Below are 24,039 nucleotides of genomic sequence, written 5' to 3' on the forward strand. Positions count from 1 at the left end.
CTTGGTGCAGGCTAATGTAATCAGTGTTAGGCCTCGGCAGAAAAAAATTCATGCAGCTAAGCTAGTGAGTGTGTTGAGTTAAAATGGTGTTTTGTACTGTTGTGAATAGTAAAGTTAATGTAATTCATGTGAATAATATGAGTTATGTTAAAAAAGAGAGGGAGGGAAACAGAGTTATTTTTGAAATGTTTATGTGAATTCATGTTTTGGTTACTATGAGTTAAGATAGATATTAAAAATTCATGGAAAATGGTAGTAGAAGAAAAGTGAAATTTACACTGAGAAGTAGTGCATTTATTTATTTACATTCGAGTTGACCTTTTTATTATGGACTAAATGAGATAATTTTCCTGCATGGTTGTGTAGGCTGTTTTTTTTTTTTTGAGTCCTTCGCCTGGGTCCTCAGTCCTTGGTTCCTACCCTGTCATCCATCCCCATCTCCATCCCAGTGGCTACTTTCCCTTGGACGTGAGGTCATCCATATCTCCATCCACATCTTCATCTTCACCGTGATACTTACCATTGGACGTTCACTGTTAAAGAGGGCGGTAGGACTTTGAGTGCACTCGTTTTATTTTATTTATTTGGGCCCATTTTTCCATTTTTTTCCTAGTTTTTTATTCATTTGAACTTTTGGGACAGTTTCCTTTTTACAATACCTGAGATCTCAGAGGTTTTTGTTACTTGTATTTTATATATTTTTTTTGTATTTTGGGTTCAATTGTGGTTGAAAGATCTTTGTATAATATACCTCCTTTAAACTTTCAGTCTGTTGTGTGTTATTTGGGGTAGACATTACAAATCTAAATCAAAATTTAGTTGAGTAGATACCAGTAGTCTCCTCATCGAGTCTAGAGTTAGAGTTGGTCCTCATTTCCTGTTTGATATTAACCCTGTCTTAGAGTGACAGGTGCAGGAAGGGGTTACATGTTCATTTAGTGTTGAGTGTTGAGCATTTGGTGCAGGGAAGAATGTGCTGCTTTATTTATTCAGTGCAAACCAGAGTGAACACCTAAACTTTAACCTGATGCAGCAGATCACTTGAATCTGGAAAGTTACTTTGAACCAGTTTTGATTAAAACAAATTACTTGGAATAAGTATGTGTCTATCAATGGGTACACTTGCTAGATTTTTAGCTAACTTTATGGTTAGCATTGTTGCATCTTTATAGGTTAGAAAATGGATTGTCAAGATCCTTTGATCTTGTGATGTTGCAACTAAATCTTAGCTTGAAGTAACACGTATATGTGGATCTAATTTCTAAGAGACAGGTTGTGTTGCCAAAATCTGGAACAAACCATCAAAAAGACCGATAGACCTACACTCCTTTTAAAACATATACAAAAAGAACAATCTGAATGCAGATGTTGTAGGTAAAGTAATGCTCTATACATCAGCATTTCCCAACAAACAGTTTTTTTAAGCATGGGAAACACACAACTCAGATTTTACGATGATCCCTACAGTCAGTACGAGCTATCGGCTGAATATCAGAGTTGAGTCCTACATGTGTAGTTAAAGGTAAAGATGAACATGACACCATGAATACACACTTTAATTTCCTCTAAGTCACTGCAGTTTGGTGTCTGATTTTGTTTGTTGTGATTAATCCCTCAAGAACATAAGAAATAACAGTAGATACTCGATATAGACAGATCAAGTATAACATTATGACCACCTTCCTACTATTGTGTAGGTTTCCCTTGTGCCTCCAAAACAGATGGAACTGATCAGAGAATGGACATGGACCTTATCAGGGTCTTCATGTGGTGTCTGGAGAAAGGATGTTGTTACAACGAGTCTCAGAATCTCATTCCATTAAACACTGCAGCCTTTCTAAAGAGCAATACTATGGATTAATTTTACTCTGAAATAACTTGAAATGGTGAAATTAGTGGTTGAAAAACAAACTAGAACTTTACAGCTTGAACTATGCTCCCAGTGTTTCAGGATCCCAGCTAGGCCTCTTTTCTGGTAAATATGAGCTCATAATTAGTAAGTCACTGTTATAAGATGAGGTCTACATCATTAATCCACTTATATTCCTAAATTAAATGACTAACTTCTGTAGCCCTGGTCACTAACAACTTGAAACTAACTGAGTGTACTCTGTCAATTTTTAAATCATTTATTCCTGGAAATATATCAACTTTTTCTACATCAACTGGAGTCTCACCAAGAGTGCAATTGGAGTTTAATCTTCTAATGTTGCATGTATGTTTGTGATGTCATGTTAGTACGCTATATATTGAAAAGTCATGACATGAAAAGGTTGCGGTTACTATCTATGTAGTCCTCTGTTTTCATTACATTCAGTCACTAGATGTGTCACTAATAAAAACACAGTAGAAAGTAATGCTTTCATCAGTGAAATCTATATTGTTGACCTGAATTCATATGATGGAGACAGACAGCTCATGTGCTAGATACTGACTATATGTATAGCCTGTATAAAAACAGGCTGCGACTCAGCACCATCAGTAGCTTCTAATAGTAGTTCATGGCATATTGCAGGACGGCAGCCAGTTTAAAAAATGCAGTATTTCTTTGATGCTCTAAATTGACTGCTAGCGTACTTATGTAGTAAGCCCATATCAGATTAAACTTTCCCATTTATATTTAAATAATTTTACATTACATTGACAAGTGAAAACAAACAAAAAAAACAGCCTGTTCAGCTTTTCATAGAAAACAAGGTCTCATGCAGGGTTGGAGTCTCACATGATATTTATTCTGGAAGAGTTTTGTGACGTAATTATCCTTAAAGGGGACATGAGACAAACGGAAATGCACCAACATGTGAAAGTGTACATATTTTAAACATAATGATCATTTTTGGTGTACTTCGTTTACTCCGTCATCGGATCGGTCAGTTGTTTTGGCTACAAGTGAAGAAGACGCAGTTTAGGGAGAAAATCTGTCAGAGGACAAGGCAGAAAGCTTGATTTTTCTCTCTGTTGCTTTCAGCCTCACTCCACTGCATGTCAGAGACAGATAAAAATGATGATACAAATGTATATTTGATACTATTTATCCTGGGGAAGAAATTACCAACAATCTAGCAGCATTTAAATGAGACCCACCTTTACAGAAGGTTGATTGAATGTTTTTATACGTCTAAAGTTAATAGTTCATCTCGACTTTGTGCTCTAACATCTGTATAAACTTTGATTTATAGCACATCCTTCAAAATTCTTAAGATCACCACGACCTCTGTCATTATTAGAAATTACCAGAGGTCCCCTGGTAAAACTACTCCCGTGCAAAAAGGGCTTTAAAGTTTTGATCAGCTGATCAATGAACAGCCTATTTCAGTTAAATCATTGTTTTCAATAAATTGCCAGCTCAACTTTTTGGTCTCTTGTTCCCATTTGTTTGCATTTTTTCAATGTACATGCAGCTTCTCAGTGTGTCTTCAAAGTCAGCCGACCAATCCAATGATGTCACGTCTGGCGACACAATCGTGATGGCGACGTCCTGTGTTTTAACAGTGAAACTTAAATGGTAAGATTTTGAAAATCCTTTGGCCATTAGCGATAAAACATATATAATCTTTTTGGTGTGGGAGACTTTCTTTAAATTATTATAACTATGTTTAATGTGTCATGTCCCCTTTAAACTCAGAGTGAGTTAAGAGTGACTTAACTTTCTCTTTCGAATGGTAACACTTTGTATCCATTTGAAATAGTCTTGAGAACAAAGGTCTATGAATCCAAATGCTTCTATAGTTGCATGTGTATCATTTCCGGTGAAGCTGATTACACCGTAGAGCTTGTCTTTGAACACGACTCCTCCACCAGAGTCACCCTGTGAGAAAGAGGAACATGTTTATGGAAAGAGTTGCACTTTGTTAATTAAAATACTGATGGATGTTAAACTATTGAAAATGTTCCAGGTCAGTAGCTGTATCAACTCACAGGAGCTGCATGCACTTTAGTATCTTCACCACAGAACCAGTGGTCAGCAGTAGACCGTGTGTTCCACATAGTGTAATCAAGGTCAGTACAGGCAACGACTTTAATATCTGCACACTGAAGATCATCTACTCTCTGGCGTACTGCCAAGAATGAAAAAAGTTCCATACTTGTCAAATAAAATAAAACAATATCCCCATAGGATATAATCTGAGGCAGGAAAAAGTTTGACCCTAAATTATATCAGCTGAAATTAATCCCATCATATTTTCAGTTTTTCAAAATAAATTGCCCAGTTAAAACAAACAAAATAGAAATCAGTCCAGACTGGCATTTATGTTTTCATATTATTAAATAATAATTAAGTGACATTAAAGATCAACATACTAACACTGATAAATATTTATTATCCTGAAAGAAATGATGATAAAATAATAATTCATACAAAAATCTCACCAAATTAATTTTTACTGTTCACGTTGGTGGGGCCATGTCCTGCGATCTGCACTGAGGCCCTAGAAAAAATAATCAAAAGAAGAAAGTTACTCATTAAAAATAAAATTTAAATAAAGGTCAGTCAGTCGTTCTGGCTCAACATTATTTTTCATTATTTCCTTTTTTTATCATGAAGCTACAGACAGAGAAACATTATGGAATGATACTATGATGTAATTTCCAAGAACATGTTTTGAATTAAACGGTACAAAAATGAGAAAATAAAAACAGTGAACATCAATACATCTTTGACTACTCACAGTTGGGGTTTTGTTGTGCAGTCACCAAGTTTTATAGGCTGAACCTTTGTTTTAAATTTTTCTATTAGTAACATGATGTCATGGCACTGGAGTCTCAGACGTGGTCCGATTATAGCTCTTTGTCATTACACTTTTTACCTCCAACGATTCTTTTGTGCACATCCACCACTGTGCTCACTGTGGTACCTGAAAGAGAAAATGATCTACTATGAGTTGGAACTTGGTGCTAAAATTGGTTGGTTTTACTCACTGAACAACATAGTCACTCACTGCCTCAATGACTAAACATAGAGTTTAGATAAATCATTTATTACAAAACACCCAACAGCCCAAATCTACTCAAAGATGTTAGAAGTATAAAAATATCAGTAATGTCCTCTTTCCATGCATTGAATGAGGGAGGGAGACAGTACATTAAACCTTCAGAACTAGCATCTGATGGATCAACAAAACATGATGTGCGTCAAGTTTCAAAATGAAGAAATCACATAAATATCATTTCTCTACTCACCGACCCACAGCAGAACAAGAAGGAGCGTCAGACGAGCCATCGCTTTCATTCTGCTTCCAGTGACTTCTGTCCAGTGGCACTAACTTATTAACCATGTTCACCATCTCATGTTGGTCATGGAGCAGCCAATCACAGAGCAGAGCTTTATCAATGAAACCACACCGTGAATACGGCTCTTCACATTCATGCAAATGTTGAATAGTCGACAATTCTAGTCCCTTTTTGGAAAGATAAAGTGACATCTGACAGTTAATGCAAAGTTGATCTCTTGTCTAAAGTTAATTTATTTAAAGTACATCGAGAGCACACCTCTAAGATCATCTCTCAAGTACAAACTGCTCTGTTTCACAACTTTTCCTTTTAGCTTTCAAAGAATTATTTCCCTCTAAATGTTTTCATTGATTCGCTGGTTTACACCATCAGTGTGTGTTTAGTAAATGTGTTGTGTTGCAGTAGTTTGTCACCATCAGTTCCAATCATTAATCTTGGTTTAAGATGCTTGTTTGAGAGGATCACTTCTACCCTGTAGGTACGATGTAGCTGTGGACACTACACTGTAGCCTGAAGCTCAATTTATAGTCAGGTGTCATTTGTGCGGTTCTAGGTTATACTAAGTGTAGTCGTACTGTTATTTGTATGAAGTGCATGTCCATGTTCTGTGTTTAGTGAAAGTAACTGTTGATCCACATTTATTGACTTCGGCTCTAACATACACAGAGACTTGGTGAATTTTGTGTCAGGGCTGTTTGGAGTTAGAGTTTAACAGATAGACAAAACAGAGGGAAAGATTATTCTCATCAGTTAAAGGCTTGGTTTGTAAAATACAAAGGATGGAGTGTGTCTATCAGTCGGCTGGAGACAACGATCTGTCAGCGTTGTGGAGTGGAAGACCTGTATTTGCATCTGGTGTTGATAAAGAATAGGTGACACATGGTGAAGCCACTCATCCACAACTTACTCCACTTTTTATAATAAAACATTTTATTTTATTCCTTTACACCATAGAACTACATAAACAGTTTCTAAACAATTAAACCATCAAAAGTTTCTGTTGCTGCAAACAAAAAGTTGTTCACCAAACCTCTACAGGACCATGTCCATCACATTCATCTGTCTGTTAGTCCCTTTATCTAAGGTGAGTTGGGCTGTAACATAAATTAAATGAAAAGTTAAAATAATAAATGAAATCAAAGATAACTAAATCCATCTTCCAGCATCATTATATAGTATAACTCACTAACACAGACTGAATGTCATTGTAATTAAATAAAGTTTCAAAGGTGAAAGACAGTTTGTCGTGGACCAAAGACCTCAGTGTTAAGCTTTGTGATAAGCAAATAGTGAATATACATATTCTACAGCTGCAAGGTCAAACTGGATGAGTGACTTCTATCTAACGTTCTTATCTAACGGTACGACAGGTGAGTGAACGTCTATGAAGGCTCCATGCACTGGGAGGTACAACATGAAATAATTAAAACAGAATCTTACTAAAGCCACTGACCAGCTGTCATATGTAAGGAGTCAAATACTTCATGTGTTTACATTTACACTAAGTTTTGGAGGCTGCTCCAGTCAAAGCTTCTATACCTGTGCTCTGGTGTGTCTGTATTGTTATGTTATTACACCACTGAAATGCTAATGGGAGACTAGTCAGCTGTGCTGTGTCTCTGTGTTGTGTCTCTGTGTTGTGTCTCTGTGTTGTGTCTCTGTGTTGTGTCTCTGTGCTGTGTCTCTGTGTTGTGTCTCTGTGCTGTGTCTCTGTGCTGTGTCTCTGTGTTGTGTCTCTGTGCTGTGTCTCTGTGCTGTGTCTCTGTGTTGTGTCTCTGTGTTGTGTCTCTGTGCTGTGTCTCTGTGTTGTGTCTCTGTGCTGTGTCTCTGTGTTGTGTCTCTGTGCTGTGTCTCTGTGTTGTGTCTCTGTGTACTTTACACAGTGATGAACTGATCAGCTCATGTTGGAGCTGAAGTTTATAAATGTGGATCAATGGTCACATTTCACTGAAATCTCTGCAGCACAGAACATAGAGAAGACGTCTGAGTAGAGAGTTTGTTGAGGCTGAACATGAGAGAATTTTCCGTGTTTGCTTAGTCGCTGAGACACGTGAACAATGAAATACATTTTGGGCAAATGACTGGAAAGTGTAGTTACATTTCTGATGTGGTGAATGAGAGGCTTAGTGACATATGACATATAAATTCAGCTTCAGTGTATATCCATGGTCTACACCGTACCTACAGGGTAGAAGTGATCGTGTTTTCCTGGGAGATGATCTTAGAAGTGTGCGGTTGATGTACTTTACATCAATTAGCTTCAGAGAAGAGAGCAACTTTGCATTAACTGTCAGATGTCACTTTATCTTTTTACGTTTTCTTTGGATGCCTACTGTCAGTGTTTGGAAAAAAAAGACTGGAAATGTTCATGACATTTGCATGAATGTGTAGAGCTGCATTCACAATGTGGGTTTGTTGATAAAGCTCTGCTCTGTGATTGGCTGCTCCATGACCAACATGAGATGGTGAACATGGTTAATAAGTTAGTGCCACTGGACAGAAGTCACTGGAAGCAGAATGAAAGCGATGGCTCGTCTGACGCTCCTTCTTGTTCTGCTGTGGGTCGGTGAGTAGAGAATGATGTTTATGTGATTTCTTCATTTTGAAACTTGACCACATCATGTTTTTGTTGATCCATCAGATGCTAGTTCGAAGGTTTAATGAACTGTCTCCTCCCTCATTCAATGCATGGAAAGAGGACATTACTGATATTTTATACTTCTAACTATTTGAGTAGATTTGGGCTGTTGGGTGTTTTGTAATAATGATTTATCTTAAACTCTATGTTTAGTCATTGAGGCAGTGAGTGACTATGTTGTTCAGTGAGTAAAACCAACCAATTTTAGCACCAAGTTCCAACTCATAGTAGATCATTTTCTCTTTCAGGTACCACAGTGAGCACAGTGGTGGACGTGCACAAAAGAGTCGTTGGAGGTAAAAAGTGTGATGACAAAGAGCGTCTGTATCACGTGAAACTGGTCGATCATAAGAATAAGTTTGTCTGTGGAGGATCTTTGATCAGTGACGAGTGGGTTCTGACTGCATCTCACTGCTGGAAACCAAAACTGTGAGAAAACCTTAATATTTCTGAGTCTTAAATTTAGACCAAACTTCACAGCAGTTTTGTGATGAAGCTGTTGACAGGGATCAATATTCATAGTTTTACTGATCACATAAAATGCATTTTATGGCAATGAACTGACTGTGCAAGACATAAAACAAAATATAATCTGTACTTGCAGGTTTGTCATTATAGGGGTGCATCCAGGTCCAGGAAAGACAGTGGAGGTAATCGAACCACCTCAGAGACTCCAGTGCCATGACATCATGTTACTAAAGATAGAAAAATTTAAAACAAAGGTTCAGCCTATAAAACTTGGTGACTGCACAACAAAACTGTGAGTAGTCAAAGATGTATTGATGTTCACTGTTTTTATTTTCTCATTTTTGTACCGTTTAATTCAAAACACATTTTTGGAAATTACATCATATTTAGTATCATTCCATAATGTTTCTCTGTCTGTAGCTTCATGATAAAAAAAGAAAATAATCAAAATTAACGTTGAGCCAGAACGACTGACTGACCTTTATTTAAATTTTATTTTTAATGAGTAACTTTCTTCTTTTGATTATTTTTTCTAGGGCCTCAGTGCAGATCGCAGGACATGGCCCCACCAACGTGAACAGTAAAAATGAATTTGGTGAGATTTTTGTATGAATTATTATTTTATCATTATTTTTTTCAGGATAATAAATATTTATCAGTGTTAGTATGTTGATTTTTAATGTCACTATGTTATTATTTAATAATATAAAAACATAAATGCCAGTCTGGACTGATTTCTATTTTGTTTGTTTTAACTGGGCAATTTATTTTGAAAAACTGAAAATATGATGGGATTAATTTCAGCTGATATAATTTAGGGTCAAACTTTTCCTGCATCAGATTATATCCTATGGGGATATTGTTTTATTTTATTTGACAAGTATGGAACTTTTTTCATTCTTGGCAGTACCCCAGAGAGTAGATGATCTTCAGTGTGCAGATATTAAAGTCGTTGCCTGTACTGACCTTGATTACACTATGTGGAACACACCGTCTACTGCTGACCACTGGTTCTGTGGTGAAGATACTAAAGTGCATGCAGCTCCTGTGAGTTGATACAGCTACTGACCTGGAACATTTTCAATAGTTTAACATCCATCAGTATTTTAATTAACAAAGTGCAACTCTTTCCATAAACATGTTCCTCTTTCTCACAGGTGACTCTGGTGGAGGAGTCGTGTTTCAATGGTCAGCTCTACGTTTGATCCAGGGTGGTGGTAAATGTGCATGGGACCGATCAATATATTCGTAAACATTTGTCACAAAGACTTTCGAGAATGGATTAAAAAACATACTGGTCTGTCATGGTGAAAAAATGTGTTGATCTGTTCTAGTTTAAGATTAACATGTCACAAAACTCTTCCCAAAATAAATATTATGTGATGCTGAAACCGTGCATGAGACCCTGTTTTCTATGAAAACTTAAAATTCTCTAACATTACACACACACAGATTTAGTGTATGTGACACCTACTAGAGTTTCAAATAATACAGATGAGCTGTCTGTTCTCAGCAAGAATGTAGATTTCATTTCATGGTTCCTAAGCATTACATAGTAGTACAGTAATAGTAAGAAAGCTGCAACATCAACTCATAGGGAAGAATGAAAGCAGTGGACTACATAGATAAAATATAAGTAGAAATGTGATAAATATCGTGTAGTGTCGTGTCTATGGGGTGGGGGTGTCTGGTCTGGTCTAGGTGGGTGCTACATGTAACATCCACAGGAATGAATGTCAGGTCCAAAAGTTTCTCAGCAGAACACTGAACTGGCACAAGATAGTTGATGTTATTTACTTTACTTTTCCTGCCACTGGTTTTAATGTTGTGGCTGATCCGTGTATGTTAAATACTTATAATGCACTGACAAACAAGAACATTGTTTGTGAGATAATGCAAAAAAAAAGAAAAAAACGTTAATTATTACAGGTCACATTTATGAACGTTTCATCTCCATTGTTAAATGACTTATTCAATATTGTGAAACCATTACTTTGTTTCAAGTTAAAGTCCATCCACCGCGCCACTTAGTTTTTTGCCCTGTACTAGGACACTACTTGTAATTTTGCTCAACGAGTGTGACATTATCAACGACAAATTCAATTATGACACAAAATACAAAAACATTTTCCATCTGGAGTTTTATTCCATCCATATAGAGCACATCCAATAATATATATATATATGTTTTAAGATATTCTGTCATTGACTCAAAACACTGCTTTCATAAACACACTGCACTGACAGTAGAGCGAGTGTGTCTGTATTATATCTGTATATCATAACAAAATAACCATAACAGTATTGTATATAATGGAGTCTTGTAGCCAGTGAGGCTGATAATAAAATAATAATAATAATAGTCACCACTGTTTGAACAGAAGGACCATCGTTACATGACTCATCTGATTCACCTTCTCCTTTCTCATGAAGTGTCAGTGAGTATTCAGATACTTACAGGGGTATGAAAAGGTATCGGCCTCCTTCCTGATTTCTTCTTCTTTTTTATTTGTTTTCATGTTTGTCATGCTAAAATGTTTCACATCCTCAAACTAATTTAAATATTAGTCAAAGATAACTCAGGTAAACTCAAAATGCAGTTTTTAAATGAAGGCTTTTATTATCATGTTCTGTTGAAGACACAGTTTACTCCCGACCACTCGTTCTGTGGTCAAGCTCTGGGAGTGGATGCATGTCGTGTGAGTTGATACAGCTACTGACCTGGAACATTTTCAATCGTTTAACATTCATCAGTATTTTAATTAACAAAGTGCAACTCATTCCATAAACATGTTCCTCTTTCTCACAGGGTGACTCTGGTGGAGGAGTCGTGTTCAAAGACAAGCTCTACGGTTTAATCAGCTTCACCGGAAATGATGCACATGCAACTATAGAAGGATTTGGATCATAGACCTTTGTCATCCAGGCTATTCCACATGGATAAAAGTGTTACTACTCCAAAGAAAATTAAGTCACTCTTAACTCACTCTGAGGTTAAAGGGACATGACACATTAAACATAGTTATAATAATTTAAAGAAAGTCTCCACACCAAAAAGATTATATATGTTTTATCACTGATGGCCAAAAGATTTTCAAAATCTTGCCATTTAAGTTTCACTGTTAAAACACAGGACGTCGCCATCACGATTGTGTCGCCAGACGTGACATCATTGGATTGTCGGTCTGACTTTGCAGACACACTGAGAACCTGCATGTGCATTGAAAAAATGCAAACAAATGGGAACAAGAGACCAAAAAGTTGAGCTGGCAATTTATTGAAAACAACGATTTAACTGAAATAGGCTGTTCATTGATCAGCTGATCAAAACTTTAAAGTCCTATTCATACGGGAGTAGTTTTACCAGGGGACCTCTGGTAATTTCTAATAATGACAGAGGTCGTGTGTGATCTTAAGAATTTTGAAGGATGTGCTATAAATCAAAGTTTATACAGATGTTAGAGCACAAAGTCGAGATGAACTATTAACTTTAGACGTATAAAAACATTCAATCAACCTTCTGTAAAGGTGGGTCTCATTTAAATGCCGCCAGATTGTTGGTAATTTCTTCCCCGGGATAAATAGTATCAAATATATATTTGTATCATCATTTTTATCTGTCTCTGACATGCAGTGGAGTGAGGCTGAAAGCAGCAGAGAGAAAAATCAAGCTTTCTGCCTTGTCCTCGGACAGATTTTCTCCCTGAACTGCGTCTTCTTCACTTGCAGCCAAAGCACCTGACCAACCCGATGACGGAGTACGACAGTACGACCAAAAAATGATCCATTATATTTAAAATATGTACACTTTCACTATGTTGGTGCATGTTGCACAGTTTAATCTGATATGGGCTTACTACGTAAGTACGCTAGCAGCATACTATAGCAGCATACGCTACTGCATTTTTTAAACTGGCTGCCGTCCTGCAACATGCCATTAACCACTATTAGAAGCTACTGATGGTGCTGAGTCACAGCCTGTTTTTATACAGGCTATACATATAGTCAGCATCTAGCACATGAGCTGTCTGTCTCCATCATATGAATTCAGGTCAACAATAAAGATTTCACTGATGAAAGCATTACTTTCTACTGTGTTTTTATCAGTGACACATCTAGTGACTGAATGTAATGAAAACAGAGGACTACATAGAGAGTAACCGCAACCTTTTCATGTCATGACTTTTCAATATATAGCGTACTAACATGACATCACAAACATACATGCAACATTAGAAGATTAAACTCCAATTGCACTCTTGGTGAGACTCCAGTTGATGTAGAAAAAGTTGATATATTTCCAGGAATAAATTATTTCAAAAAGACAGAGTACACTCAGTTTCAAGTCATTTGGGACAAGGACTAAAGGAGAAGAAGAAGAATTTGTCTTTCAACACACTGCAAGGACTTTTATCGTCAAGGTATTTATTACCTTAGGTATTTTATATTTTTTAGTAGTAGTCAGTTGGTATTTGGTCTGATGCAAATGCTTTCAACATGTCAGGCCGGGCTCAAAGCAGGACTCAGATGCAGAGGGGTGGAAGTTAAGGTGACTTTATTTCACAGAATCTACAGGGTGAGGAAACTCAAACAGAGTGTAAATAAAAGTGCTATGAAACAAACTCCTGACACGGCTATGAAATCTTATCAAAGTAAAATCACTCCAGACGAGGAAAAAACAAAGATACTCACGGCTATGAAAGCTAACAAACAAAAGGCGCTCCAAAAGGGAGGAAACTCACAATACTAACTACACTAACGAACAAACTAACCTGACCTAACGGGAGGGGAAAAATAAATCCCTGACAAACTAAAGGCGCTCCAAAAGAGAGGAAGCAAAACCTGGTATGAATAACTAAGAAATGAAGGAAGAACTCCAAAAAAACAGGAGGAAAAGCAAAGAAGGACGAACACAAAATCACTCCAGAAGGAGGAAACAAAAACAGCCAAATTCTAAACAGAAAACCTAATCACTAGAACTAAGCTAGGAAGTCACAAAGAAAAATCACTCTTTCGAGATAAACTCAAGGCAGACTGTGGCATGGATCGCAGGCACGGGTAGAACAGACAAAAATGACAAACACCCTCACACTCACACAATCAGACTGGGGACACATGAGGAAGTGCAAGTGACCTGAAACCAGAGGAGAGTTACTTTCCAAAATAAAGCAGGAAATGACGAGACAAACACACCAAAATAAGACATGACCACACCGGCGGTGTGACACAACAGAGGCCTTAAAGCATGGCTAAAGGCAGAACAACGGGTTCACATGTGTAAATTACCATTTTATCATTGTTATTGATATTACTGTTATGATTTATGAACGTTATTTGTCTCATTTTCCTTTGCTGATTATTCTGTGTTTTCAGAAAAGCCGCCTATGGACTGGTGGTGAAAATTAGCATGTGTGCTATATATTCACCAAGCAAAGCATCTGGTCTGTCCACTGGGACAGTCTCATCATCAGTATCAGTGATGTCCATATCAAATACAGTAAACCTAACATAACATTAGCCTGGGTAATGCCTTATAGGTCCAGGTTTTAGCCTGGACCGACCTCCTTGGTCCAGAACCCTCCGTTGTGAACTGATTATGCTCCGACAAGCTCATACAGCACGATGAACAGCTGGTTGGAGTTGAACTTATTGGTGTTACTTTTTTCTTGCTTTGGTCTGCCCTGCTGTCACAAATTGGAGCATAATTGGAGTATATTTGTGTGTAGAGCTGCTGATTTTAGAAGGTCCCAGTGTGATGTAATATGCATTCATTTAGAAATATTTCCGTTTTTAAGCTACTATGTTTGGTTTGTGAAAAAGATTTTCACGAAACTAAAGTCACGAGTTGAAAAAAAGTGGAGCCTGGTGTTGATGTTTCCATTAACACTTGATTTAGGTGAAACTGCAGCATCATGTTTTACTCGTGCATACATGTTAGGTACAGCTACTGAACTGAGGAGACTTGCAATAATGTTTAAATTCTGTACGTCTCACATTTGGTCTGACTGTGACAAAACCTTAGCTCCTATCAGAAAAACAACCATACCGTGGGCGTCGTAAGACCTTCGTGAAGACTTTGATATGTTTTTGTCCTCTTAGAGTAAATATTTTGGACACACTCGCGGTTTAAAGACAAAGGTCCTTCTCCTTTCCTTTTCCAGTAAAAAAAAAAAATAGAAATGGAAAAAGTGTGGTATTCTAAAACTTTTGACCAGTAGTGTATATATTATTGAACAGGCCGAGTTTAATGTAGAACACATTTAGTTGGTAGAGGGTCCTTACTTAAAGTTGTCATCAGTTTGGGGTCCTTGGCCAAAAAATTTTGAAGACTCCTGCATTAGCCGATTAGTCACCGATTAGCATTTCAGTGGCGTAATTTCAAAATAATACAGACACACCAGAGCACAGGTATAGAAGCTTTCTCTGGAGCAGCCTCCATTCACTCTGAATAAACCTGTTGCTGGAGAAAACAGAGAATAAAAGACTAGTAAACTTAGTATAAATGTACACATGAAATATTTGACTCATTACATATGACAGCTGGTTGCTTAGTTTCATAAGATTTTATTGTAGAGAAGTCCCGGACAAACTCTGCACATTCCCACTAACAGCTGAAGCAGTGGAGACGTTTATTTGTTACAGTCATGTCTGTTACAGCGTTTTTGAAAATGTTGCTTATTGTTATATAAAACACCTTTATTAAGATGGCTATTTAGTCGTCTCTTTGTCTGGCCAAGGTAGAAGCAACCACAAGTGCAGGATGAATGACATATGCATCTGTGGATCTGTGATACTGAAGAGGAGTTTGAAAAGCAGGCTGAGATCTTGTCAGACAGATTTGAGGCACAGGCTACCCCTAGACCTGAACTTTTAAATTAATATAAAAGAAACCTGTTTGGATGAGGACACAGGACACAAGTCTCTAGCAAGTCCCATTAAAAGAATAATACGTGTTTGAAGAGCCATCTATGGGTGAGGCATGGTATTTTATTTATTTATATTTATTTTTTTTTTTTACCTGTGGTCCCACAGCCTGCCCACCAGGTGTGTGTGATTACCTGATCTACTGAAGAGGATTCTGTCCACAGAGGGTTACATCTGCTCCGCATGGGGTTTCTACTACTGTGTTTTAAATCTTTTCATCATGAAATAGCCATCTTAAAGGCTTTTTTCAGTGTTTTGGACTTTTCTTTTGAGCTTTGCTATTCATGCCCTTCCCAAAGAGCTCCCTCGTTAAATGCATAAAAATACTTGCTCAGTTCATTTTATCTCTATTTTTGTTCAACTTGTGACATTAGTTTTGTGAAACGCTATTTCACAACCACATCACAACAAAATAGTTTAAAAACTGAAATATTTCTAAATTAATTGATGTTAAATCAAATTGGGACCTTCTAAAATCAGTACTGATACCCAGCTATACATTAAAATATATCAAGTATACCAGGTAGAAATGTTTGGCAGGTTTGTTTTTTTTTTTTTTTAAACATGTCTGGGGACTGTAACTGTCACGAGGGAAGGAGGTGTTGAGGTGAGGACCCAGGTGCAGTACGATAAGGACGACGCAGGTAGTTAAACAAAAAGCATTTAATAATAAACAAAAGGCGCTGCAAGCAAAGCAGGAAAATCCAAAATAATCATGAAACGTGGCACGGTATCAAGGAACGTGGCAACATGGAGATGACATCAAATGACGCAACAACGAACAAAGGGAAAGGCAGGACTATATATACACAAGAGGGCTCAGGGCTGACAAGACACAGGTGAGACGCACAAGGATCAACACAGGTGAGACCAATTAACAATCAAGGGACAGGGAGGCACAAAACAGGAAATCACCAACTTAACAAAATAAAACAGGAAACACAACATGACACAGACAGACATGACAAAACCACAAGGAAACACGACAGACAGGAAATCCAGAAACTTGACAAAATAAAACAGAAACTTCAACTGATGATCGCAAAATAAAAGACAGACATAGAACCTTGACAGTAACTGTGAACCTCCAGTTTGTGACAGCAGGGGGCAGACCCAGCAAACAAGAAAAAAATAAACACCAGTGAATGAAGGCTGGCATTCAAATGTAGGAGTCATTCTAAACTCAAGAGTCATTTTATTGATTCTCATGATTCTTCGTCTCCCAGAATTTTTTCATGATACACAATATGTTTGTCTTGCAAAGGAAAATAGTTTAATAATCTAATTAATTTCTGAAATTATTCGATTTGCAATTTAACCATTTAATTCCGTTTCAATTTATACAGAAGAACTGTAGATCATATTCTAGCCCTAAATTGCAAAATTCACATCTTAACATTTAATAGTGGGTATTATTATTATTTTCACTCTTTTTAAATTCTCTGTTTATAGGTAGGACACATTCTCATAGCTTCATAAATTTATCTTTCCGACAACAGTAACACCGGCTTATGTGATGCCTTTACGTAAACTCGGAAATTGGACTGGACGGGCTATAATAACAGTTTGACACCGATCTATCACCAGTCAACCAGGAGACTTAATCAAACACAGTGTGACGTCATTTCAACGTTGACCCACTTTTAACGTGCCGAGAGTACCGACTGTAGCTAATTAGCTTGCTTGCCGATTAGCCTATTGTCTGCTAACTAGTACAGCGTTGCTACGTCTTTGTGTGAGAATCTCCGTTGACATATTGAAGTATGTGGTCTCTAGCGCTCTGATGCTCCTGTGTTGAGATTCTATCGATTAGCCATATGGACTGATGGAGCTTCAGAAGCTGCTCTACTATGACAACGACACACTGAACGGTTGCCGAGGCAACTGTTGCAATACAGTCTGGGATTTGTAGTATTAATGGAGCGCACGCAAAATACATGGGGTCAATTCTGATAGATAATACAATACATTTGGCCTCGAGTTTGAAAGAAAGAAAGAAAGAAAGAAAGAAAGAAAGAAAGAAAGAAAGAAAGAAAGAAAGAAAGAAAGAAAGAAATGAAAGAGAGATTTTTCACCGGACCAAAAAGTCATATTTTATGTTCAAATAAAATTTTCCATTTGTGTTGATTGTGTCATTGGTCTTACATTTCATTTCAAGTGGCATTAAAACAGTCTTAAAAAAATCTTAAATTTAACTTGAGCCCTGTTTAAGCGTAAGATTGTGGATGTTACTACTGCTTGTTCCTGCGGTAATATGATATGTGATGTGCGCTGGCTGTTCATAGACACTTTTTTGAATCTATGCAGTTAGCACTGTTTGGTTACTGTTTTTTGACATTCAGAGAATCAGTTTATCATCTACATGCCATAAATATTTAGGCCACATATTTAAGATTGTTTAGTTATAAATACATAAATCTGATGGTTGTATATTTAAAACACTTAAGGTTTATTACTATTAAATAAATCACATTACCTTTTCACAAATATGCATCACATGAAGTTAATTAGTTTATGTAAAACTATGTAATCCAAATGGATGGAAATTCCATATTCAATCGAAATGCATACATGTAAATAATAGGCCTGATTTTTTTTTTTTTATTGTAATTTTGTCAATTGAACAAAGTTTTAGTTTTTGAAGTGAGTGATGGATTGATAGAGTGATAAGGTTAGATATGTTCAATATTTTCTTATCTTCAGACATAATAGTGTAGGAGACGTTTCTTTACCTGCTTGATAGTTTCAACTGAGACTCCAATCATCCTCAGAAGTGTCATTAGTCTTTAAATTAAATTCATTATAGACGTGAACTTATAATCATTGTTTTACTTCTTGACTTTGGTGCCCTCAAAAAATTGATAAAATTATGAAATTCCAGGCCTGGTCAAATTATTTTGGAAGCAGTAATTTCCAGGTTTGACAGCTCGGAGCTCATTTTTTCCCCAAGTTGTCTTGAATGCCCCACTCTGCTTCTGATTGGCTACTGATGTAAGTTTGGAGAGGGAAAGTACATAGGCGGCTTTCTTTGTTTCCAAGTAGTATATCAGGCATTAATCTAAATTCCTCCCTGCATCATAGATTTGCATCGTTTAAGCATCATTTCCGCACAGCTTCCATATCTCTTTGATTTTTTCCAAACTACGGGTTGGGCCGAGGGTTAAGTCACACTATGGCCAAAAATTTAATCTTGCATTAAAAAGAGTGTGAATCAGTGAGCTGCTATCAAATTAACTTTGACAGCTCAAACACATATCCATCACTACATTTGGAGACTATGTTAATAAAAAAAGAAAAGAAACAGAACAGAAATGACAAAGAAAAATGACAAAAAACTGATCATTCACTTCATCATATAATCAAAAATCATCCCACTCCTGTTGTCCTCAGGGTCTCTAGTGGAGGCATCGTGACCTGTGACCTCATCTCTGGAAACTTACAAGAACATCACAAAGCTGTTCATTTAGTGTTGAGTGTTGAGCATTTGGTGCAGGGAAGAATGTGCTGCTTTATTTATTCAGTGCAAACCAGAGTGAACACCTAAACTTTAACCTGATGCAGCAGATCATTTGAATCTGGAAAGTCACTTTGAACCCGTTTTGATTAAAACAAATTACTTGAAATAAGTATGTGTCTATCATTGGGTACACTTGCTAGATTTTTAGCTAACTTTATGGTTAGCAATATTGCATCTTTATAGGTTAGAAAATGGATTGTCAAACCTTTGATCTTGTGATGTTGCAACTAAACCTTAGCTGAAGTAACGCGTAATATGTGATCTAATTCTAAGAGACAGTTGTTGTGTTGCCAAAATCTGGAACAACCATCAAAAAAGACCCTATAGACCTACACTCTTTTAAACATATACAAAAAAGAACAATCTGAATGCAGAATGTTGTAGTGTAAAGTAATGCTCTATACATCAGCATTTCCCAACAAACAGTTTTTTTAAGGCACGAAACACACAACTCACATTTACGATGATCCCTACAGTCAGTACGAGCCATTGGCAGAATATACAGAGTTGATATGCAGCTGCAGCAGCATAATATCATGATCATGATTGCAACAAAGTACCTACACGTGCAGTCAAAGGTGGGAAATTGACAGGACACATGACTACACACCTTAAATTCTTCAGTTACTGCGTTTGGTGTCTGATTCTGTCTGTTGTAATTAATCTCCTCAATGAACAACATAAGAAATAACAGTAGATACTCCATAAGACAGACCCAGTGTTTCAGGTCCAGCTAGGCTCTTTTCTGGTAAATATGAGCTCATAAATAGTAAGTCACTGTTATAAGATGAGGTCTACAACATTAATCCCTTATTAGTCCTAAATTAATGACTAACTTCTGTAGCCTGGTCCTAACAACCGAAAACTAAACTGAGTGTACTGTCAATTGTATAATAATTTATTCCTGGAATATATCAACTTTTTCTACATCAACTGGAGTCTCACCAATGAGTGCAATTGGAGTTTAATCTTCTAATGTTGCATGTATGTTTGTGATATCATGTTAGTACGCTAATATTGAAAGTCATGACATGAAAAGGTTGCGGTTACTATCTATGTAGTCCTCTGTTTTCATTACATTCAGTCACTTGATGTGTCACTAATAAAAACACAGTAAAAGTAATGCTTTCATCAGTGAAATCTATATTGTTGACCTGAATTCATATGATGGAGACAGACAGCTCATGTGCTAGATACTGACTATATGTATAGCCTGTATAAAAACAGGCTGTGACTCAGCACCATCAGTAGCTTCTAATAGTGGTTAATGGTTTGTTGCAGGACGGCAGCCAGGTTAAAAAATGCAGTATTTTTTTGATGCTCTAAATTGACTGCTAGCGTACTTATGCAGTAAGCCCATATCAGATTAAACTGTGTAATTTATATTTAAATAATTTTACATTACATTGGCAAGTGAAAACAACAAAAAAACCAGCCTGTTCAGCTTTTCATAGAAAACAAAGTCTCATGCAGGGTTGGAGTCTCACATGATATTTATTCTGGAAGAGTTTTGTGACATAATTATCCTTAAAGGGGACATGAAACAAACGGAACATGCACCAACATAGTTGAAATGTACATATTTTAAACATAATGGATCATTTTTTGGTCGTACTGTCGTTACTCCGTCATCGGTTGGTAGGGTTTGGCTGCAAGTGAAAGAAGACGCAGTTTAGGAGAAAATCTGTCAGAGGACGAAGCAGAAAGCTTGATTTTTCTCTCTGCTGCTTTCAGCCTCACTCCACTGCATGTCAGAGACAGATAAAAATGATGATACAAATATATATTTGATACTATTTATCCCAGGGAGGAAATTACCAAAAATCTAGCGGCATTTAAATGAGACCCACCTTTACAGAAGGTTGATTGAATGTTTTTATACGTCTAAAGTCATGTTGGTCATGGAGCAGCCAATCACAGAGCATCATCAACAGAATCACACTGTGAATGCAGCTCCTCACATTCATGCAAATGTTAAATAGTCGACAATTCTGGCTACAAGGCTCCATTATATACAACACTGTTATGGTTATTTTGTTATGATATACAGATATAATACAGACACACTCGCTCTACTGTCAGTGCAGTGTGTTTATGAAAGCACTGTTTTGAGTCAATGACAGAATATCTTAAAACATATATGTATATATTATTGGATGTGCTCTTTATGGATGGAATAAAACTCCAGATGGAAAATGGTTTTGTATTTTGTGTCATAATTGAATTTGTCGTTGGTAATGTCACATTTGTTGAGAGCAAAATTACAAGTAGTGTCCTAGTACAGGGCAAAAAACTAAGTGGTGCGGTGGATGGACTTTGACTTGAAACAAAGTAATGGTTTCACGATATTGAATAAGTCATTTAACAATGGAGATGAAACGTTCATAAATGTGACCTGTAATAATTAAGATTTTTTTTTTTTTTTTTTTTGTATCTCTGTATCTCAAAAAAAAATTTCTTGTTTGTCAGTGCATTATATGTATTTAACATACACGGATCAGCCACAACATTAAAACCACTGGCAGGAAAAGTAAAGTAAATAACATCAACTATCCTGTGACAGTTCAGTGTTCTGCTGGAAACTTTTGGACCTGACATTCATTCCTGTGGATGTTACATGTAGCACCCACCTAGACCAGACCAGACACCCCACCCCATAGACACGACACTACACGATATTTATCACATTTCTACTTCATATTTTATCTATGTAGTCCACTGCTTTCATTCTTCCCTATGAGTTGATGTTGCATTTTGCAGCTTTCTTACTATTACTGTACTAATATGTAATGTTTAGGAACCATGAAATTAAATCTACATTCTTGCTGAGAACAGACAGCTCACCTGTATTATTTAAACTCTAGTAGGTGTCACATACACTAAATCTGTGTGTGTGTAATGTTAGAAAATTTTAAGTTTTCATAGAAAACAGGGTCTCACGCACGGTTTCAGTGTCACATAATATTTATTTGAGAAGAGTTTTGTGACATGTTAATCTCAAACTAGAACAGATCAACACATTTTTTCACCATGACAGACCAGTAGTAGCTCGAATCCATTGTACAAAGTCTGGGTGACAAATGTTTACGAAGTCAATTGGTCGTTGCATTGCACGTACACCACCACCCTGGATCAAACCGTAGAGCCGGCCATTGAACACGACTCCTCCACCAGAGTCACCCTGTGAGAAAGAGGAACATGTTTATGGAATGAGTTGCACTTTGTAAATTAAATACTGATGAATGTTAAACTATTGAAAATGTTCCAGGTCAGTAGCTGTATCAACTCACACAACATGCATCCACTCCCGGAGCTTGACCACAGAACCAGTGGTCGGGAGTAGACCGTGTGTCCCACATAGTGTAATCAAGGCCAGTACAGGCAACGACGTTAACATTTGCACACTGAAGAGTTGGTGATTCACCGGGTACTACAAGGAATGAAAAAGAGTTCTACAGTTGCCAAATAAAATAAATCAATATCCCCATAGAATATAATCTCAGGCAGGAAACTGTTTGACCATAAATTATATCAGTTGAAATTAATCCCATTATATTTTCAGTTTTTCAAAATAAATTTCCCAGTTAAAACAAACAAAATAGAAATTAGCTCAGACTGGTATTTAGGTTTTTATATTGTTAAATAATAATATAGTGACATTAAGGACCAGGATTTTAACATTGATAAATATTTATTATCCTCAGGAAATAATGATAAAATAACAATTCAAAGAAAATCTCACCTCTTTCATTATTACGGCCCACACGGGTAGAGGCATGTCCTGCGATCTGCACTGAGGCTCCCCTAGAAAAAAATAATCAAAAGAAGAAGGTTACTTTTACTTAATATCATTCCAATTTCAGATTTATTCAGATCCCAGCACAAACAAATAAACAAAAAAGGAAAAATAAAATAAAGCTCAGTCAGTCGTTCTGGCTCAATGTTAATTTTCATTATTTTCCTTTTTTATCATGAAGCTTCAAACAGAAAAACATTATGGAATTATACTAAATATGATGTAATTTCCAAAAACAAAAATGAGAAAATAAAAACAGTGAACATCAATACATCTTTGACTACTCACAGTTGGGGTTTTGTTGTTCAGTCACCAAGTTTTATAGGCTGAACCTTTGTTTTGAATTGTTCTATCTTTAGTAACATGATGTCATGGCACTGGAGTCTCAGACGTGGTCCGATTACCCTCACTCTCTCTCCTTGACCTGGATGCACCCCTACAATGACAAACCTGCAAGTACAGATTATATTTTGTTTTATGTCTTGCACAGTCAGTTCATTGCCATAAAATGCATTTTATGTGATCAGTAAAACTATGAATACTGTTTCCTGTCAACAGCTTAATCTCAGAATTGCTGTTAAGTTTGGTCTAAACTTAAGACTCAGAAATATTTAGGTTTTCTCACAGTTCTGGCTTCCAGCAGTGAGATGCAGTCAGAACCCACTCGTCACTGATCAGAGAGCCTCCACAGACAAAATTATTGTTCTGATCGACCAGTTTCACGTGATACCGACGCTCATTTGCATTACACTGTTGACCTCCGATGATCCTTTTGTGCACATCCACCACTGTGCTCACTGTGGTACCTGAAAGAGAAAATAATCTACTATGAGTTGGAACTTGGTGCTAAAATTGGTTGGTTTTACTCACTGAACAACATAGTCACTCACTGCCTCAATGACTAAACATAGAGTTTAGATAAATCCTTTATTACAAAACACCCAACAGCCCAAATCTACTCAAATATGTTAGAAGTATAAAAATATCAGTAATGTCCTTTTTCCATGCATTGAATGAGGGAGGGAGACAGTTCATTAAACCTTCAGAACTAGCATCTGATGGATCAACAAAACATGATGTGGTCAAGTTTCAAAGTGAAGAAATCACATAAACATCATTCTCTACTCACCGACCCACAGCAGAACAAGAAGGAGCGTCAGAGGAGCCATCGCTTTCGTTCCTCTTCCAGTGACTTCTGTCCAGTGGCACCAACTTTTTAAACATGTTCACCATCTCATGTTGGTCATGGAGCAGCCAATCACAGAGCAGAGCTTTATCAACAGAATCACATCATGTATACAGCTTTTCACATTCATGCAAATGTTAAATAGTCGACAATTCTAGTTCCTTTTTTGGAAAGATAAAGTGACATCTGACAGTTATTGCAAAATTAGTCTTTTGACAGGAGCTAATTTACATCAGCAACACACTTCTAACATCATTCCCAAGTACAAACTGCTCTTT

General features: G+C 36.8%; 2 protein-coding genes and 1 long non-coding RNA gene across 3 annotated transcripts; 1 reads left to right on the forward strand and 2 right to left on the reverse strand.

Annotated features, from left to right (window-relative positions):
* Positions 1–3,212: 3,212 nt before the first annotated feature.
* LOC125003888 lies at positions 3,213–5,255 on the reverse strand. The gene is made up of 5 exons (XR_007112280.1): positions 5,182–5,255; positions 4,671–4,856; positions 4,372–4,430; positions 3,919–4,058; positions 3,213–3,808 (listed from the first exon to the last, which is right to left on the reverse strand). It is a non-coding gene; the product is annotated as an uncharacterized LOC125003888 (long non-coding RNA).
* A 2,488-nt stretch (positions 5,256–7,743) lies between these two features.
* LOC125003478 (kallikrein 1-related peptidase b9-like) lies at positions 7,744–9,543 on the forward strand. The gene is made up of 6 exons (XM_047577433.1): positions 7,744–7,798; positions 8,119–8,299; positions 8,475–8,630; positions 8,875–8,933; positions 9,246–9,385; positions 9,496–9,543. Exons 1-6 carry the CDS (start codon positions 7,750–7,752, stop codon positions 9,541–9,543), a joined length of 633 nt encoding a protein of 210 aa, XP_047433389.1. The 5' UTR covers positions 7,744–7,749.
* A 10,864-nt stretch (positions 9,544–20,407) lies between these two features.
* On the reverse strand, positions 20,408–23,744 carry LOC125003479 (putative trypsin-6). The gene is made up of 6 exons (XM_047577434.1): positions 23,705–23,744; positions 23,201–23,381; positions 22,522–22,583; positions 22,070–22,209; positions 21,868–21,960; positions 20,408–20,428 (listed from the first exon to the last, which is right to left on the reverse strand). The coding sequence occupies exons 1-6, from the start codon at positions 23,742–23,744 to the stop codon at positions 20,408–20,410; spliced, it is 537 nt and encodes a 178-aa protein (XP_047433390.1).
* Positions 23,745–24,039: the final 295 nt, after the last annotated feature.

Source organism: Mugil cephalus, chromosome 2, assembly GCF_022458985.1.
Source record: "Mugil cephalus isolate CIBA_MC_2020 chromosome 2, CIBA_Mcephalus_1.1, whole genome shotgun sequence".
In the NCBI taxonomy this organism is placed as follows: domain Eukaryota; kingdom Metazoa; phylum Chordata; class Actinopteri; order Mugiliformes; family Mugilidae; genus Mugil; species Mugil cephalus.

Excerpts from the sequence above, each read along its gene's own strand:
- LOC125003478 (XM_047577433.1), top strand. The coding sequence starts at position 7,750 with ATGAAAGCGATGGCTCGTCTGACGCTCCTTCTTGTTCTGCTGTGGGTC. Across the intron at positions 8,300-8,474 it reads CACTGCTGGAAACCAAAACT|GTTTGTCATTATAGGGGTGC; the intron begins GTGAGAAAACCT and ends CTGTACTTGCAG. Across the intron at positions 8,631-8,874 it reads GGTGACTGCACAACAAAACT|GGCCTCAGTGCAGATCGCAG; the intron begins GTGAGTAGTCAA and ends TATTTTTTCTAG.
- LOC125003479 (XM_047577434.1), bottom strand. The coding sequence starts at position 23,744 with ATGGCTCCTCTGACGCTCCTTCTTGTTCTGCTGTGGGTCG. Across the intron at positions 22,584-23,200 it reads CACTGCTGGAAGCCAGAACT|GGGAGCCTCAGTGCAGATCG; the intron begins GTGAGAAAACCT and ends ATTTTTTTCTAG. Across the intron at positions 21,961-22,069 it reads CGGGAGTGGATGCATGTTGT|GGTGACTCTGGTGGAGGAGT; the intron begins GTGAGTTGATAC and ends TCTTTCTCACAG.